This window comes from Staurois parvus, unplaced genomic scaffold, assembly GCF_062004578.1.
Source record: "Staurois parvus isolate SC_StPar_1 unplaced genomic scaffold, SC_StPar_1.0 ptg000011l, whole genome shotgun sequence".
In the NCBI taxonomy this organism is placed as follows: domain Eukaryota; kingdom Metazoa; phylum Chordata; class Amphibia; order Anura; family Ranidae; genus Staurois; species Staurois parvus.
Window position 1 is genome coordinate 25,803,979 of NW_028317807.1, and position 20,724 is coordinate 25,824,702.

The 20,724-nt window shown below is 42.8% G+C and overlaps 1 protein-coding gene across 1 annotated transcript in view; it reads right to left on the reverse strand.

Moving 5' to 3' along the window:
* Window positions 1-20,724, reverse strand: part of LOC149474119 (voltage-gated delayed rectifier potassium channel KCNH8-like) — a 625,264-nt gene that overhangs the window by 164,910 nt on the left and 439,630 nt on the right. The window contains exon 4 of the mRNA XM_089671799.1: window positions 16,483-16,619. Within this exon, the coding sequence (XP_089527925.1) occupies window positions 16,483-16,619 (137 nt within the window). The remainder of the gene's footprint in view (window positions 1-16,482; window positions 16,620-20,724) is intronic.

Sequence of the window (20,724 nt, forward strand, 5' to 3'; positions counted from 1 at the left end):
TCTTACATAAGTGTATTGATCCTGATCCTCCAAAGAGTGCAGTGTTTATAGAGAAATTAACCTTTGTGTGCCGTAGTAGTTCCAAGAAGGTAGAGGCCTCACTATGCAAAGAAATCCAGGTTCAGAAATTCTTTGAAATTTGGTAATAATTTATGCAATTCCATACCATTGAAATAAAACAATCAATAGCACAATGCTTTAGATACACTCAATGGTATCTAAATAGACTAATAGCAAATGATTCTCCAATTGAACTTCCATCCAGGGGCAGACTGACAACTCATGGGGCCCCCGGGCAATAGGGGATCATGGAGCCCCTGTGTCCTTGCCCACACTCAAAAAAGCCTATGAAAAAGGTACCAGGGGCATCTCATGGGGCCCCCTACTGACCCTGGGCCCTCTGGCAGTACCCGAGTTTCCAAATGGTCAGTCCGCTCCTGCTTCCATCACTACTGCAAATCACCTGTGAGGTCTCTATATGGAGTTAGATATATGGCCAACCACTGACCTGCTCAAAGACCAGTTGTTGCATTCTTAAATAAACTAAACTAAAATATAGAAAAAAAGCTACAGAGATAAATGGTTTTATGCTAAAGTGAAATTCTTAAAACTGTTTTTGTACCTGTTTAATTAAACACATAAACACTGTGAAGTAAGATAAGGTGACTCAAATGCAGACACTTTTCCTTTTCCTAAAATAGCTTTCGCAAAAATGTGTTCCTCCATTATTCAAGACAGTTGAACTGGATAATTTATTGGTGAATAATTCAAATGCCAGTAGGCATGGACAACTTTTAACCCATTTATTAGCAAAGTTGAAATTCAAATGCCATCTGCTTCGATTAAATGAATACTTTCTTCAGATCTGTGGAGTGTCACTATAGAATGAAAATTTTAAACTAAAAATGAAATATTTTATCATTCATTAGCCCGAATCAACCTCATCTAAACCCCACATATAGATTAAGGGCTCGGTCACACACGGCAGCATTTCTGTCTCAGTGATCACTTTTAAGAGGGTGGTAAAACAGCGGTTGACAGGCATTCAGGAGGTGATACTGCCCCCTTCTGAATGCTTGTTTTTTCTTTGACTACCAAAAGGGTACTTTATATATAAATATTGTGCTCTACCCTCTGAGGCCCCATTCACTTCAGTGAGTCGCATCTGGCTACAATGCTGCACATGGTCACAAAGCAAAGCCTTATAGGGACGGTGTATGCACAACCCTAAGCGGCTGCATCTTCCCTTTTAGGTGGGCAGTCAGAGGACAGTAAGACCCTGGCTCAACCATTTGTTTTTACCTCCCCCTGGCTGCCAGTGTGAACCAGACCCTACAAGAACTGGAGATAAGGAACTGTGGAAAGGTTAATTATAGTAATTATTGTGTTCAGTAGTTGGGGGGTTCAATGGAACCATAGGGTTCGGAGAGAGTTTCCCAGGCGTTCTGCCACGTTTCACCTTTGCGGTGTATGCATATCCAGCCTCTGCCCTGCCAAAGGTAACATTGTGCAGGGGAGGCTTGCATTGAAAGGGGCACTCTGATGTGGAGGGGCACTGTGATGTAAGGGGCACTGTGACATAATGGGACACTATGATTTAAAGGGCCACTGTGACATAAAGGGGTGCTGTGATTAAAGAGGCAATGTATTGTAAGGGGGCACTGTGACATAAAAGGGCACTGTGACATAAAGGCGTACTGCGACAGGGCACTGTGTTGTAAGGGGCACTGTGACATAAAGGGACACTGTCATAAATGGGTACTGTGATGTAAAGAGACACTATGATTAAGATGTAAAGGGGCACTGTGATGTGAAGGGCACTGCAAGGTAAAGGAGCACTCCAATGTAAAGGATGGCTCTGGTGTGAAGGTGAACAGAAGACACTGTGGGACTGCTTTAAAGGGGGTAATGTGATGTAAATGGGACTATGGACACTGATGTAAAGAAGGGGACTGTAATGTTAAAGGGGGTTGTGATGTGAAGAGGGGGCTGCAAATACTGATTTAAAGAGGGGGCTGTGATATGAAGGGGGCTATGATGTGAAAGGTAGGCTAAAGACACTGATGTACAGGGGGGCTGTGATGTAAAGGGGGACTGTGATGTGTTATAGTGCAAACATGAGATTTGGACCTCTGCCAAAAAAAAGTTTTACTAACTGGACCTCTGTAAATTTTAATTGAAGACCCCTGTTCTAAAGGTCCATTTTAAAACATAATAAACATGTCATACCAGGGTGGATTTGATTTAAATCAAACTGATTTAAATCACGATTTAAATCACTAGTCAGTAAGGCTTGATTTAAATCATAGTTTTCTACATAAAGACTAATTCTTGCTGGTATAACTTTAATATGCAAGCAGATGAAGATTTTTAGAATAACAACTTTTCATATTAGTTTTTTTATCCCCAGTTTAATAGGTTAATCATTCATATTTGGACAACTTTTCTGCTGTACTTAGGAAGGAGAAAAATAATCATTACCTTAATAATAACAATTTAAATAGATTTATTCAACTGAAACAATAACATTACAGCATATGTTATTTGCTTAAACAAACATCCATGTTTGTTAACTAATTTGGCTAAACAAAATACCGTATTTTTCGCTCCATAAAACGCACTTTTTTCCCCCAAAAAAAGGGGGGAAAATGTCAGTGCATCTTATGGAGCGAATATGGAGTGGCCGGTCCGGTATTTCCACCGCCACCGCCGTGTCAGAATACCGGGCCGGCCGTTCAGCTCTGCAGCGGGACCTTACCTGTTCCTCTATCCAGCGGCGCGCTGTCTTCCCGGCTTCTGTAGTGTGGGCGCTCGGCTTGACAGCCGGGTGCCAAATGCGCATGCGCAAGAAGCGGTGCTCTTTGTGAATGGTAAGGCGGCACCTTGGACACATAACAGGTCCCAGAAGCCGCCGGACCAATCACAAAGCGCAGCGCTTCTCGCTCATGCGCACTGGGCACCCGGCTGTCAAGCCGAGCGCCCACACTACAGAAGCCGGGAAGACAGCGCGCGGATGGATAGAGGAACAGGTAAGGTCCCGCTGCAGAGCGGACACTAATTAAAGAACAACTCCGCAGAAGAGCGGGTACCTGTCAAATTCAGGTACCCGCTCCCCCCCCTCCCCAAAGGTCAGCAGTCATCTCCTGTACTGTCCAGTCTCTGGTCATCCCTGTACTGTCCGCAGTCTCTGCTCATCCCTGTACTGTCCGCAGTCTCTGGTCATCTCCTGTACTATGTCCGAAGTCTCTGGTCATCTCCTGTACTATGTCTGCAGTCTCTGGTCATCCCCTCTACTGTGTCCGCAGTCTCTTGGTCATCCCCTGTACTGTCCGCAGTTTCTGGTCATCCCTGTACTGTCCGCAGTCTCTGGTCATCTCCTGTACTATGTCTGCAGTCTCTGGTCATCCCCTCTACTGTGTCCGCAGTCTCTTGGTCATCCCCTGTACTGTCCGCAGTTTCTGGTCATCCCTGTACTGTCCGCAGTCTCTGGTCATCTCCTGTACTGTGTCCGCAGTCTCTGGTCATCTCCTGTACTGTTTCCGCAGTCTCTGGTCATCTCCTGTACTGTTTCCGCAGTCTCTGGTCATCTCCTGTACTATGTCTGCAGTCCATTGGTTCCGAATATTTATTTTCCTGTTTTCTGCCTCTAAAACCTAGGTGCGTCTTAAGGTCAGATGCGTCTTATGGAGCGAAAAATACGGTATATATATTTTAAGTGACTTAGACTGTCAGCCCCTTCCTCCTCACACTTAGTTTCACTTTCTTCTTGTGCAAATCTATTCCACTTCAAACAATCAAAAAAATATTGTTTCTATTCTATTCACTGAACTTCTTAAAACTTAGCACTGAAGGGGTTGATTCTGTATTCATAGGTTTGTAGAAGTTAGGATGAAGGTCTTTTTCTTAACTCTGTTCATGTTATAACATTTTTGCTGTGAAGAAGAGGCATGTGATCTCCGCTGTATCAAATTCAGTTTTGAGAACTGCAAAAGTAAACCAAGCATCTGTGATAATATCTTGTAGGCAGAGAAACTACCCAATAATCTTACAAAAACCTCTGGAAGAGCATGACATTGTGAATGGATTAATGGAATTTATTTACCAAACAAATTAAACATATACAGCCTTATTCTACATAATTAAAAAAACTAATCTTTATTTCATGATGGAACAACCTTTGGATGGTAATATATTTTCCTCAAAAAGCATTTTATTTAAAAAAATCCGATTTAAATAAAAAAATCTGATTTAAATCCAAAAATTCCGATTTAAATAAAAAAAAATCTGATTTTTTTGATTTTTTTAAAAAAATCATTTATTTTTATCCACCGTGTCATACTTACCTGCTTTGTGCAATGATTCTGCACAGAGCAGCCCCAAACCTCCTCTTCTGGTGTACCCTGCCAGAATTCCTTCCACATATTCCCTAGCAGGCCTGTGGGGGAACTTGTGTGAGTTCCATCCCAGCAACATTAATAGCAAGTAGAATCAGGATATGGCAATGACTGCAGTGGTGGAGTATGTGTGTGACAGCAGATTTGTCATGACTGACAAGTAACATAAGGCTGAATGGCAGTTAGGAATTGGGTAACCTTGCCTGTCCACCAGTATATTCTTAGCTTTGTTTTTACAGTTCCTTGGTGACTCTCATGTGCCAGCTGGGCCAGATCTATCCTGTCTGATGTGGGGGTGCCATAGAAAACATCAGGGGGCAAAGCATGTGAGGTCAGCAGGGCAGTATATAAAAGTTAGTAGGGCAGTGTATAGGGGGGCCAGTAGGGCAGAGGACAGAGTCAGCGGTTTGTTGGGCAGAGTACAGAGACCATTAGTTTGTAGGGCAGAGGATGAGATATCAGCAGGAAAGTGTACAAGAGTCAGTAGGGCAGTATAAAGCAGTTCAGTAGGGCAGTAGATAGGGGTCAGCAGGGCAAATGACAGGGGTCAATAAAGGAGATGACAGGGGTCAGCAGATTGGAGAACAGGGGTAATCAGGCAGAATAAAGGGGACAGCAGGGCAGAGAAAAGGGGGTTAGCAGGGTAGAGGACAGTGCTCAGAAAGGCAGTGTACAGGGGTCAGCAGGATGGAGGACAGAGGTCAGCAGTGCAGGGCACAGCGGGTCAGCAGGGTAGAGGAAATGGGTCAGCAGGGAAGATGACAGTGTCAGCAGAGAAGAGGATAGGGTCAGAACTGAAACACAGTAGCCAGCTATACACTATAGATTGAGGCCGTGTCTGTAAGGGAATTCAATCACAGCTATGTGCTGAGTGGGGAGGAGGCGATCTATTGACTGCCCTGTGTGTGGTGCGGGCAGTGCCAGGACAAGGTCATCTAGCTCCCAGGGCGTAGATGACAAACTAGGCCCCCCTATGTGTAATCATCCTGTCTCAGCATAAATCCCTCCCCCTAAAAAAAAGCAAAAAAAAAAAAACAATTCTAATCAGCACACTCCCCCCAAGCATACATTTTGTCTGCAAGCCAAAATTCTCTCCAAACAACTATGCAAAAATTCCCCCTCCTCCCAGTATAAATCCCCTTCCAGCACAAATCTTTAACCCCCAATCCCGCCTCCAATGCCCGCAATTCCCTCTTCTTAGCACAAATCTCCCTCGCCCAAAAAAATCACCCCTCCATGCACATGTCCCCTTTCCCCTCAAACTTCCCATCCTAGCACAAATATCCCCAAAATTTTGCTTCTTAGCATAAATCTCCCCAGTCCCCCTTCCTAGCACAAATCCCCTTCCTAGAAAAAAATCCCCCCAAACCCCATTACCCTTTCCAGTACAAATAGCTCCTTCTCATCCCAAGCACAAATGACTGTTTCCCACCACACCTCCCCCTTCATTGCATACAATTTGTCTGCAAGCTCCCCCACCCTCATCCTCCCAACTTACAGTCTGGAGGTTCTGTGTGTGCTCTGCCCCCTCCTTCTGTCAGAACAGCGCTACTCCATATAGCTGATGACACAGGATTGCTCCAACCATCGGACTGTACATGGTTTCTTTACCTGCCCCAACCCACATTTCCTGCTGCTGGGAGATAAGCAGTCTTTGGAGGAGATAGGGGTGGGTAATGAACCAGTGTACAATCCAATGGTTGGAATGATCCTGTGTCATCAGCTATATGGAGCAGCACTGTTCTGTATATGGAGCAGCACTGTTCTGACAGGATAAGGGGGGCAGAGCATAGCATTGCACCACTCCTCTGGGTTCTCTCTTCTTTGTCACTTTCTGGACTTAACTTCTCCAGGCTCCCCTTCCCTTGTCCCAGCTCTGAGTGTGGGGATGGGGGGGGGGGGGGGGAGCTCAGTGGCCTGGGGAGGGACAACTGAAATCTGGAGGGTGCAACCCAACCCAGCACCCCCCTAGATCCAGCAAGGTATGCCAGTTGTATAGGGTGCTTTCTCATGATCTCTGGTACAAGTAAACAATAAGATCCATAGACAACATAGCCATCAACTAAGGACAGTTTGGCCACCATAACTATTTATCCTGGGCATGCAAGATAAGCTTGGTTAAACTCAGATGCCATAACAGCATCTATATCAGTAAAATACAACATCAGCATCCTCTTCCTGTGTAGTAGGAGCTGCAGGTAAGAGTAACTGTGAAAAACGAGCAGTATCAGTTTTCAGATATGGTTTGTATTGAAATGTGTAGTTCAAAATGAAGTAACCTAGCTGAACATCTGACTATAAGCATTTCACTTGCAGTGTAGTTAGAGGACTATGGCCAATCTGCAAGGTATACTGTTGACCCCACAGTTATGTTCTCCATATTTTCTACAGTATAATACTTTCGTTCTGCTTCTGTACACATTCTGAATGCAAAAGCAACAGTTTTCTCTTCCTAGTCTGCATGGCAATGTGTAAGGACTGCACCACAGCCTGAAGCATCTGTGGTGATGTAGCACTACCCTCTTGAGGGCAGGTGAGTTTTTGGGTCCCCCTAAACTCTGCACAGCTAGGCAACACAAATTTTCCACACTTTCATCCAAAGTCAGTGAACAGTTGTCCATGAGCTTTATTTTTTTTGACCATTGTTTTATTAGGGGTTAACAACTTGGATGGGGTCTAGGGGTAAATGAGATGCCCAATGGAACTGAAAAACTTGGAGGACAAACTTCTTAGACAAAAAGGACAAAATTCAGCACACAGTCTTTGCAAGGAACACTTAGGCTACGTTCACACTAGCGTTGTGTGCAGGCGGTAGAGAAGCATTTGGGAAGCGTTTTTACCGCTTCCCAAACGCCTCGGACAATTCTGCACATTGCAGCACATAGTGCTGATCTAACAGGAGCGTCTTTTGTCGCGTCGTGTCGCGGCAAAACGGACGCCTCTGGTCGAGTCAGGTGGCGTTGAAGCCTCCTATTCTAGTCTGTGGTGCCGCTCCACAAACGGCCGGCGTTTGCGGTGCGGTTGCGGGGCGGTTGCGGGGCGTTTGTGGAGCGGTAACACCATTCAAACTTCATTATAGGCGTTTGTAGGGCGTTTTTAATGATCGGCAACCGCCACTAAACCACGCATGCAGCGTTTGCGGAGCGTTTGCCGAGCGCTAAAAAACGCTCTGCAAACGCCGGACCAACGCTTGCCAAACACTATAGGGGTGTTTGGAAAGAGCTGGTAAAACAGTCAAGTGTGAACGAGCCCTTAATCCGCTCAAATGAACCTCCTCAGACCCCAGATGAAACTCTCTTCCACCTGGCTGTCTTGAGAGTATTCCAGGGCAAGGGATTCCAAGACATAAAAATTAAGTAGGCCCAGGGAGAACTAGTTGGGGATTGCACCTGACCACCCACTGCCTTATTTGGCCCAGGGGGTGTAGAATTACTCACACTATGCTGTTCCTGTAGCTTAGTGGTTGAAGCTGTTCTCAGGACTTACGCTGGGCTGGCTCCTTCCCTGCTGGCACGCTGTCTTTCCTAGCTAGACTGTATGACAGTGGAGGACCTTCAGCCCCTCCTCTTGAGCCCCCTCCCAGCTTCCACACATGCAGCACTTCCTCACTCCACCTTCCACCTGACTCCAACTGTCCTGCTGGACAGGCTCTCCCATATTTAAGTGTTGTCCTTACCACCATGCCAGACCTCCTGCCTTACCACTGGCCAGGTTCCCTCAGCCCTTCTTCTAGAAAGTACCAGCAGTTTCTAGAGGGGTGGGAGGGCTCCAGAAGCCTTGTCCTGTGGAGTCTCCCAGCCTAATCTGAAGTGACATCACTGAATCACTCCCAGGCTTACTAGCAACTAAACACAAAAATCCTACCTAAACTACAGTAAAGATAGTAGATGCAGAAGAATCAAATATTGCTAGTGCTGAACTGCTCTCAAGCAGTGCTGGGTGGTCTTTGACCTGACCATGCTTGTGCTTTCACACTGTAATGCTCTCAATTGTTTTAACTGCTGAGGCATAATTGGGAACAATTTTTGGATACCACGAAGAAGTCAGGTAGTCTGAAAGTCATACATTCAGGATCAGGCATTAGTCACTTTAATGATAAAATGTGATCCAGAAATGACACCTGAGTTTTTCGTAAGCAGCATTAGAAAGATCCTGTTTTGCAGATTCAATATAATTTAGAACAATTTTAAGGTAATTGTCAAAAAGATCCAGAGTTGGAAAATACACATTTATATCATCCAGAAACACTGTACACCAGGTACATTACTGAGGATGGAAAATATCTGTCTTTGAAAACAAATGGATGCTGAAGCTAATCCTTTAGGTACACACTTGAAACAGAATAAGCTCTCATGGGTACTAAATGCAGTGAGGCCTCTACTTTTCTTATTGCTGCAAACCATGATGATATGCACTTTGAAGATCCAGGAAAGAATTTATCTCCTTTGAGTTCTGAAGATATTTCTTCAATATGTGGAAAGTGCGCACTATAAATAACAACAGCTTTATTTAGTTCACGAAGGTCAAAAAGCAATCTAACGCCTCCTGTTTTTTTCATTGCCACCACAATAGGAGATAGCCATTCAGATGCATCACTTTTTCAATCACATCTTGTTCTAGAAATTTTTTTACTTCTTGGGAAACAGCTTCTCTTGCAGAGAAGGGTAAACCTCTACATTTCGGATACATTGGTTTTACATTTGATTACACATTAATTTTGTGTACAAAATTCTTTGCAAAGCCTATTGAGAATTTAAAATGATTGTAAATGGTTAGTTATATTTACTTAAAGGAGAAGTACAGCCAAAGCTCTTTTGGCTGTACTTCTCCTTTGGATTACAGGAGTGCAATTCGTTCTGCACTCCTGTGACCCATTTTCAGCTGACCTCGGGCCGAAGCCTGTTGTCGGCTCACGTCACTCAGCCGGTTTAAAGATCTTGACTTCAAAGTTGGGATCCACCCCAGAGTCTGTAGCAGCAACCGGCTCAGCCTCTCAGTGAGCCACTGAGAGCCTGAGACAGCCACTCCCTCCCCCTGCACAGCCCAGCGCTCCTGTGAGCGCGCGCTCGGGGGGGGGGGGGCAGACCAGAGAGTGGTGACTGACAGCTCTCTGCTCAGAGCAGTTGTAAGTGATCAGTTGTCATGTGACCAGCGGTGCCCAGATACAGCATAGGACCAATGCTGTATCCACCTTGGTAAGTACAATTGGGGGGAAAAAAAAGTCCACATTTCTCTTTTAAATAACAACGGGGTTTATACTTACCAGCTCTGTACAATGGAATTGCACAGAGCGGCACCAAACCTACTTTTCTCTGGTCCCCTGCAGGGGCTCCTGGCTCCCCCTACAAATACCCCCATAGAAAGCTGTTTTCTATGGGGACACTTGTGCAGACTTGCTCCCGAGCCTTGCTGTCTTCATCTATTGACACAGACAGTGGGACTTGGCTCCTCCCCCACTTCCTCATCACTGGCTTTGATTGACAGCAGCAGATAACTGTGAGAGCAAGAAGTGTGGGGAGAGAAGAGCTGCAGACATGCACAACACTGGATTGAATTAGGGGTCAGGTAAGTAAAAGGGGGGGGAGGGGTGAGGGGGCATACTGATGCCTAAACATTTTTTACTTTAATTCAAGAAATGCAATAAAGTAAAAAAATGTTTAGGCTTTAACCTCTTCACGCCGGCCACACGCAAATGTGCGGCCTCCCGGCATCTGGACCTTGACGCCGAGCAGCAGCACATTTGCGTGCAGTTAAGAAAAACATACTGTATGTGCTGAGAGCCCGCACCCTGTGCGCTCTTAGCACACATGTCCGGTACGCACGTAAAGGTCCCGATCTCCTCTTTCGATCGGGAACTTTCCCGATCATGTGACTGCCATGATGGTGAATCACCGTGGTCACAGGACCTTAAAACACCACCCCACCTCCCGGCCTCAGAAACCCTTAAAGAGCTGGGAGGTGCCGGCGCCAAGGGGTTAAAACTACTTGTACTACTAATAGTAGATATAGTGCAGCAAAAAGATCCAAGCCCAGCAGAGTGATGCCTTTCTGTAGAATATAAATTTCAGCTTTCACACATCTTGACTAAAATGTTACACTCACTGGCAGGCAACCAAGCACAGGAATAAGGTCTGTGAAATAACCAGCCAGTTTCAGAGTAAATGCAGTAAGTAGTTCATTTGCAAAGTACTTCTGATAGATTTCCTCAGGCGGTATAGAGACAGAAGATCCTGTATCAGCATAATGGAGTAGCCTTTGTTAGCAGACACAGTATTAATAGTTGGAGTGCACAAAAGTTTATCTGGAAAAGAAGTGTCACATTTATCTACACCTAAACTGGAATTCCAGGATCAATCTAACTGAGCTTAAATCTGCTCCCACTCCCCTCCTAACTCTTATACTGTACATACTACCCTGTGGAAGTAAGATGCATATACCTACCTATTCTCAGGGTTCTCTGGTCTGGTCATATGATCTCCCCAGCAGCCGACTTCATGGGAGAGCACAGAAAACAGCTTGAATGCCAGGGTGGTGACGTCACCATAAGGCTTACTATGGGGCATCCATTGTCTGCTGCCATGCTTCTCCACTGAAGCTGCTTCTAGGAGCCCATCATGTGACCCGACCAGAGTGTCCTGAGAATAGGTGAGTATAAGCATCTTCCTCCTACAGGGTAGTTAGTTAGGATTTAGTAGGGGGGGCAGTTTTAAATCTAGTTAGATCAATCCTGGACTTCCACTATAACCTATGGGGCAGTAACTTCATGAACCTGTCTAGCAGCTGAAGTACAGCAGATTTTTTTCACTGTCCAGTTTTCTTACATCCTTTGCAGGGCATGCAGCATAGCTTGCAATGTGCTGTTTTGAATTACTCATGAAGCAGTACTTGTTCTGTGTATGTGCAGCTCTGCATTGCAGTTTAGATGAATCTGTTATTGTACATTTTTATTGATAATGAATATGTACCTTATGAGAGGCAGATTTTTAATTCATAAACCGTACCAGTACTGTGCCTCCTCTAACTGATGGTTTTTGCCTCAACCATAGCAGTTCACTTCAACTCAAACAGTAGCAGCCTTTGTTACATTTAAATAATGTTCCAGGAGTAATCTTTCTCTGTCAGTTGAGGTTTGCCTTTTTTTTCCTACCAAGGGCAGTCTACTGTCTCCAAACTCCTGCTGTTTTTAAAACTACTTATGTTCAATTTTTGTCCAATGCACTTCTGTCTTGATGTACTGTTAATGAGCAATAGAGTTACCATAGTCACATATAGTTACATAGTTAGTGACGTTGAAAAATGACACTAGTCCATCTAGTTCAACCAACAGAGAACAAATGATATTGAAAACCTCCATATACAGTCAGGTCCATATATATTTGGACACAGGCACGATTTTCATACTTTCGGTTCTATAAGACACCAGAATAAACTGAAACAAAACAATCCAAATTAATTTGAAGTGCAGACTTTCAGCTTTAATTCAAGGGGTTGAACATAAATATCAAGCACAAATTTTAGGAACTGCAACCATTTTTATACACAGTCCCTCTATTTTCAGGAATTCAAATGTAATTGGACAATTGAATATAATCATAAATAAAATGTTAATTTTTAATATTTTGTTGAGAATCCTTTACTGGCAATGACTGCCTGAAGTCTGGAGCCCATGGACATTACCAAACACTGGGTTTCCTCCTTTCTGATACTTTGCCAGGCTCTAACTGCAGCTGTGTTCAGTTGTTCTTTGTTTGTGGGTCTTTCTGCCTTTAGTTTTGCCTTCAGCAAGTAAAATGCATGCTCAATTGGGTTGAGATCAGGTGATTGACTTGGCCATTGCAGAATATTCCATTTCGTTTCCTTCCAAACCTCCTGGGTTGCTTTTGCAGTGTGTTTTGGATCATTGTCCATCTGTACAGTGAAGCGCCGTCCAATCAACTTTGCTGCATTTGGCTGAATCTGGGCTGACAGTATATCTCTAAACTGCAGAATTCATCCAGCTGCTTCTGTCTTCTGTCACATCATCAATAAACACCAATGACCCATTGCCACTGGAAGCCATGCATGCCCATGCCATCACACTGCCTCCACCATGTTTTACAGATGACGTTGTGTGCTTTGGACCATGAGCTGTTCCAAGCCTTCTCCACACTTTTTACTTCCCGTCATTCTGGTACAGATTAATCTTAGTTTTATCTGTCCAAAGAATGATCAGATGGGTGACCATCTCTGTAATATTATAACCCACAAAAAAACAAATGCGGATAATAGCTTTCTCAAAAGATAAGGTTCTTAATTAGATACCTTTAGGGTTCAAATTATTGAGAGAGTTGACTGCCCCTTGAGGGAAGGTGACATGACTCTTTATTAACCAAGAGAATTCCAAAGAGGCATAAATTTGAGTGGGATGTCAACTATTATTATGAAAAGGAGGATTCTCTTTCACCTCCCCTTCCTTTCCTATTTTCTTTCCCCCCTTGATTTGGTCCTCCCTTTCTCATCCTCTTTTCCCTTCCAGTTCCCTCTTTCCTTTCAGTTCTTCTCTCTTACACCCACCCTCCCCCATTCCTCTCTTCCCTTCAATTTTTCTCCTCATGTTCTATTTTCCTCCCGTTTCCATTCTCCCCCCCTTTCTTTAATCCCCCCCCCGACCTTTTCCCTCCTTTCCCCTTTTTTCCTTCCCCTTTCCTTCTTCTTCCCCCCCCCCCATCATCCTCTTCCTCTTTTCCCTTTCCTTTTCTTCTCCCTTCCTTCCCCCACAGTATCAACTATCCTCATAATTAAGCCCTGCTGTGGGTGAAACATGTTGGGTGAGTGACTTTGGGTGGCAGTGAGCGGTGTGTGCTGTCATTGCAATAAACTTTGGCTGAAGTTGAACTTCTTCTGTGATTGAAGGGAGTCAAGGAGGATACAGGCTGACCCATGAGCCGTGAAAGGGGTTGGATTCATCTAATGATTTACCGTTCTTACATTTGGTATTGGAACACATCCATACCCCCAACACTTGTCAGCAATAAACAATTACACCAGTACTAACAACACCAAGTAAAAGATCAACAATAGCAACAACAAACCAGCAACAACCACAATACCAAAGTAAGCAAATGGAGAAAAACAATCAAAAATTCTTAATACTTACTGTATCCAACTACAGATGTTCAAACTACACACTTTTGTCTACTGCACTTACAAGGAGCAAACTCCACAGAGCATTTTAGCACATTAAGTGCTTTAATTGCAGCATTGGAAAGCCACTACAATTATAACTTTAGATGTCAACACACTCCAATTATATATTTGTAGAAAATTAAATGATTCATTTAACAATATTTCTAGCTTATTTATAGATTTTTCTCTTTTATTTTAGCTGATATGCCAAAAAACTGTGGAATATTATATTTATCTTGCGGTTCACTGAACACCAGTCCTATGCAGCCCTTATTTTAATATATAATAGAGGAAAGTTTCAAAGCTTCACTATGGTTTTCTTTAAGATTCGCCTAGTCTCTTTGTCCGTAATCAGCAAATGTTGCCCCTTAGCTGTCCTTGAAACAGCATTTCCTGTTGAGGAGACCAGTCACCCCAATCATCTATCTGTGCACTAGATGAACTGTCTCTTTAACACCCTCCCAAGAACTGCCGGATGTTTTTACATCATATATACTACATTGTAGGGTGCGCTGCACCAGCCATGCCCACTCAGTGAACTTTCAGAGACTTGTATGGGGCTGACCTACAAAGCAGCTCCATGTCCACAACAAATACTGAAAACCAAACACATACTAGAAAGATAGGGGCTCAAAGTGAACCAGAAGCCAGTTGGACATCTGTATAAAAACTAAGAGACACCAGTGGAAAGTGAGCACAAAAACACTGAATGCCATGGGATGAGCAGCTTCCACACCCCAACAAAGTAAAACTAGAACATCTAAACTGCTTCTCAGTGTTAGGATACGCAGTACAAATTAAAATGCTAACATAACCCTCAACTAATGTCAGCAACACTGATGAACAAATTTGGGAATCTTGTCAAACACAGTCCAAAGAACTTGCTGGGAAATGCTTATTCGCAACAAGCATGGTTGTAGAAAGATCTCATAGAGGATATGCGGGACATGCCAGGTTTGTAGGGGTGCTAAAAAAATGAAATCTGCACAAAGTGTGTGTGTGTGTAGGGGGGTTATGATCTTTTATTAGCTGTAGTTCTTCTTGGGTGATATACAAAATGACATGTCCATATGCAAGGATCTATGTAGAAAAGACAGATCATCTACTAAATGTGCTGGTTGTTGAACTCTTGAGAAATATATTAATTAAAATCAATTTAGATGGCAAAGAAGTTTCATGAATGCAGATGAACTAAACTGTAAAGCTACTGTATATACAAACGGAACATTTCTGAAAAGTGGGATATTACAGTATAACCAATTATTTTCATCAAATGGAAGCACATTGCATATGAATATTTTAAATTCTTATTTAAACCAGCAGGTGGGGGTTTGGGTTCTTTCACGTGTTTTCCTGTCTGGCCTTATCTGCTTTGCTGAAAAAAAGTCTGTTGTTTCAGAACTCAATAACATTTACACAAAGATGTGAAGGAGTCACAGCGGTATATCCTCCCCCCAATTCCTTTCCATCCTTCTGCCTTCACGTGAGTCCCAAAAAAAGCTGCAATCGGAGAGACACTTTATGAAAAAGAACAACCTATGCTGTTCCCTCTGTGTAGAAACTCAAAGTATATGAATTTACTTTTTACAGACTGCAGAAGCTTTAGCCTTCTGTTAACTTGTTTACTATGCTAACCTTACTTACTTTGATAAAAAAAAAACATTTATACAGACGTAAATAGCTAAAGCTCACATTACACTCACAGCTGAATGGATCATAGGAGTGACCCATCTCCCCCATCTTTTTCCCTGTTCTGGAAAGCTCTTTACAGAGTTTGAGTCAGGGTTTGATCACACTGTTGGAGGCAGAAAAGCATCCATAGGGGAATTTTTCCTTGGGCAATGTTCTAGGTGCTGTGAATAATGTTAAAGTGTTACTAAACCCAGGACCCTGCATTCTCTATATCTGGTCTCCCACAGTACACACAACATGAAAATGCAATTATTTTAGTAAATATAAACTTTTAAATACATTTTCTCATCAGCAGTTGGAGTAGTCGTGTGACTTCTATCAGTGTCCAGCAGAGCACATGTTAAAGCTTGTAGGTAGAATTTTCATTCTGCTCTAGGAAGATGCAGGACCCCTGACCTCTGTCTGGACAGACTGTGCTGATTGGCCCTGTGCTGATCACATGCACTTTCCCCCCAAAAAACCCCCCTCTATAGCAATACACACCAAACTGAGCATGTGCAGAGTGACTCCACACAATATGTCTTATCAGGAGATAAGAGGGGGACACTGGAAGAAGGGAAGGATCAGAGAAGTCAGGATTAAACAGCATTTTTACACAATGCGGAGGATTAAACCCTTAGGTTCCACAGTAAGTATAACAAGCATGATTTAGTGCATATATAGATTGATTTTACTGTTGTGGGTTTAGTAACATTTAAGATTTGTATTTGCAAGTCGCGCTATTCAGACACCAAGACATTTACTAGCAGATACCTTGACACAAGTGTTCCCAGTGATGAGGAAAAGGCAATGATTTCATAATATTCAAGCTGTACATCCAGTCTGCTGGTGACAATCTGACTGATCAGCCACAGTTCTTTGACTCAGAGGTATGATTTGCTCATCTTTGATATTAACATTAAACTCACATGTTTTACTGTTGAGAATAAAAATGTTATTTCATTTCTGTCCCTGTAAACCCTTTAGTAAAGGTGTAATACTGAGCCCCAGTGTTTCTTGCTTTGACTGATCCAACATTACACAGAAACAGCAAATCCTGTATTGAGATGCTGCTGCTGGAGGACATAATTCAAACTTTCAACCTCATCTCATGTTGTCTGAATGAGTGTTAACAAAGAAACTACATGAGATAAAATGATAATTTTGCCCAGTAAGAATGACCCCCATTAGTTAGGTATAAATACAGCATATGTCAAAGTGTACATTTATTACAACCAACTTCTTAACTTACATTATTTAGCTTGAGTTTGCTCTTGTCCTGCTTTTGCAGATGCCCAGAGAGGTGATACAGCACGGCTCTGCTCCTCCTGCGGTTGGCATTGAACCCTGGTGGTCTGGTATCAGTGAAGATCTCCAAATCGTCGTCCTCTGTGACATGAGATAAAAATAATGTGTGAGATCATTATCCTTTTTATTATTAGAGGTGAGAAAACTTAAACATTACCATGTGAAGATTTTCCAAATATATTCTTTAATTCAATCTACCAAGTTCACATTTTTTTTTATCAAACTGAAACCAAACTGGGCTCCACAAATACTACCGCAGACATAATGAGCTAATACTCACATGGCTAGAGGACTATACGTACAGTGAAGGAAATAAGTATTTGACCCCCCCTGCTGATTTTGAATGTTTGCCCACTCACAAAGAAATGATTAGTCTAAAAATTGAATGGTAGGTGCAGGGGCGGACTGACAACTCATGGGGCTCCCAGGCAATAGGGGATCATGGGACCCCTGTATCCTTGCCCAAACTCAAAAAAGCCTATGACAAAAGGTACCAGGGGCATCTCATGGGGCCCCCTACTGACCCTGGGCCCTCGGGCAGTGCCCGAAATGGTCAGTCTGCCCCTGGGTAGGTGTATTGTAACACTGAGAGACAGAATAGCAAAATAAAATTCAAAAGAAATGCATGTCTAACAAATTATGCACTGATTTGCATGTTCATGAGGGAAATAAGTATTTGATCCCCTATCATTCTTTGTGAGTGGGCAAACATTCAAAATCAGCAGGGGATCAAATAGTTATTTCCTTCACTGTATGCAGCCTCCTGATATGCTTTAGCATCTTTCAAGCAGTAAGTCCAATGTTTTTATGAAAACACCAGCACAGTGCTAATAGGTAAAGAGCTTGATACAGGATATGGTACAGGAATGTGGGGCAATTTAGGTGCAATTAATCTTTCTCACATGGAGTCAGGTAATTTGTACTCCCTGACCTCAGCGAACTTGTAAATGGGTTAAATGAAATCCTTACACATGCACCTGCTAAGAGAAAGCTGAAGTTTAGCTAAAAAAAAAATTCCCTACAGCTTTAGTCACATCACATACCTGTAAAGAAGTATGGCCCATGTTTGCAGACAGCTGGATCCTGGAGATATTTTCCCTGCAGACATGCCTGTCCTATTCCTGTCTCTGAATTCAGATACTACAATGATTACATTTTTAGGTCTTCAGGCAGAACAGCGGTACAGATGATCAGATGGAGACATGCCTCTTCCTTCTTCCTCCTCCTTTGAAAAAAGTTATTTTAACATGATCTGCATATAGGGGTAAGGCTGATCAGTCACAAGATTTTTTCCCCCATTCACAGATTGTGTTACATGCAGTGTAATCAATGAAAGAACTTTTCTCAATAGAGGAGGAAGAAGGAGAGGGTGTGTCCCCATCAAGCCATCTGTACTGCTGCTCTGCCTGAAACCCCAAAGCTGTTAACCATTGCAGCACCAGATGTTTAGAGACAGGAAGAGGACAGGCATACCTGCAGTGAAGATTTATACAGGATCCAGCTGTCTGCACACTGTGGGATATTCTTCATTTGGTAATTAACGTGACTAAAGTTGTATGGAATTTTTTTCTTAGGTACACTTTAAAGAAAAAGCACACACGCAAAGTAAAAAAAAGTTTATGAAAAATAAGACAAAACAGCACTCCAGTCACTCATTTCTTAAAATAAATAAAATATATCTGGCTTGATTTGTCTTTTTGTTTCATCTGGTTTTTTTTTAGCTGGAATGGCTTTTATTGAATGAGTAATTTATTTTGGTATGTTGCACATGCTCATCCCACATTCCTATACCACCCCCTAGGAAAACAGAAAGTGAAGAACCATGTGCTGTCAGGACTAGCTTTGTGTTCAGAACTGGACTCCATTTTTGGAGTGCTTAACGACATGGACTATCAGCGTGGCAATGGGTATACCATCCTATACTCCTGGTAAGCATTAACTAGCAGAACAATGAAGTGAGCATGCTTTGTGCCAAACAAGGACTTTTCAAACTTTAAGCCTCCATGTCTATTTTCATTATAGCAGACAGGGACTACCCAGCATAACATTGAGATATGTATATGGTCTTAGTCCAGTTGATTATTAGTTACGTTTTCCATTCAGAGCAATACAAAAGCTGTCAGCTACAATAAAATGCAGTTGTTGGTACAAAGGAAAACCAAGAGATTTCTGAAAGGATAAACACAGCAAACACGGCTCTTGAAACCGTTTGGTACAGCACAACAAATACCCATTACAATACTGATACATAGCTTTAATCCACCATGTCATGTGGGGTCTGCCAAAAGTTCACTTGGTGTTCTTGTATCTGGCATCATATACACTAGCTGTAATATGCTTTGTCCATGCAAGAGATTCAGTTTAATGCCCCATCCAATCTTCATATATTTATCATTCTATAACTCCTCCTATTCTCTGTTCATCCACCAGGAGCCAAAGGGCTGTGGATTCTCCTTATTCCAATGTGACAGCATTGGTCAAGTCTTCAAGTAAGTACTATAGCTGTCACATGGAGTGAGTAACATGATCTTCCATACCCAGATGTAACAAGTATTTTATAGGTTCCCAGCAGCTGAATGGAGCAGTGGGACAGCAACGTAAAGGTAAGTATATGCTGCTGGAGAGGGGGTATTAAACATTTCTGATTCTTACTACTGCATGGGCAAAGCACAGATTGTGCTTTAAGGTATAGCCACATCCTGAGCACTCCAGCTCCCATGTGTATGATCAGTGCAACAAACATGCTCAGAGGGCTGAGGCTGTGCCTTTAAAGACTGAGCAGGTCTTCCATCCAATACAACTGGTTTACTGCCTTGCAACTGAGGACTCTACTTGTAACAAGAGTAAGAGGAGAGAATACCATGGTGTCTAGTGTAGGAATGACTGTGAAGGAATGACATATACACTACACATTACAGATGTACAAGGCAGAAAAAAGGCTTTCCTGGCTGGTATGTTCTTTTATCTTGAGATCAGAGAACAAATCCATCCTGTAATTAATCTGAAGTACTTTTTCAAACATCTTGTCACATTATTCTTAATAGGATACATGTCCTTATTCAATTTCCTAGCATTTGTACAGTATATAACCACACTGTGAAGGTATTTATTTCTCCACATTCTGCCACTGGGACACATAAGCTTTTAAGGGTTAATACAACAGATGTTCGAGGTCCCTTCATCGCTGTTAAACAGTGTGGACTGTGCACACAGTGCACAACTATAAAAAAAGTCACTGTTGTGTCACTAATGCTTCAGTGTCATTACTCAAAGGGACCTATCCTGAGGTCAATGATCCATACAAGCATGACAAACAATAATCTTATATCCTTCTGTTTCTGCACAGTCAACAACCATAGAATGAGTTACACAGAAAATGCCAACGGTTATACCTTGGCTAATAATGAGCAGAAAGTAAGATTAATACACTAGCATTAACATCAAAGTATAACTAAGTGCTCCTGTGTGACAGTCTAAACAAGTGCCAAATCCAGTTAGTATATGACGCAGAAGCCTCACAAAGTAAACAAAAAATATCCTTTATCTCCCTGGGTGAGTCTAGTCTTCCTTCATTTATGTCTCACACACTCCCCCTCCCAAACACTGCAGCTCCCAACGGGAGGGTTTCAGCAACACAGGCAGCGCTGTCAATTAAGAAAGAAGTGGGCAGGAGTAGGTATTGTCAGGTGCTGATTGACAAGTACAGGTTTTGTGAATCAGCATTGAAATATTGATAGCCAAACCCCCTGCAACTCTTTTTTTAATCCCCCTGTAATGCAAACAGGCACAGCCTACAAGGCAGAGGCAACTTGGCTTTAAATTCCAAAGCAGTGCAGCATCTCTGCCACACTATCACAGGAAGTTGCATTAGTTTAGACCTCTGTTTCTGACAGCTTTGGACTTTGCAGGGAAGACTAAGGGGACACTGTAGTGTAGAGGCAGTGCACACAGTACCTTTTGTTGGGGAGGCCATATTCTACTTTAGGTATAAAGCAGCCCATACCAGTTCAAGGACATAAGGACAAACTCATTTTTTGACAGCATTTCGACGAATGTTTGTTATGACTGGACAGCTTAGGATAGCTTTTCTCAACCTTTTTATCCAAAAGAAACTGGAAATAATTTTCAGATCTCAGATTAAATTATCAGGATTCAGTGTGAAGCAGGCCCTTTACAGTGATGGGCA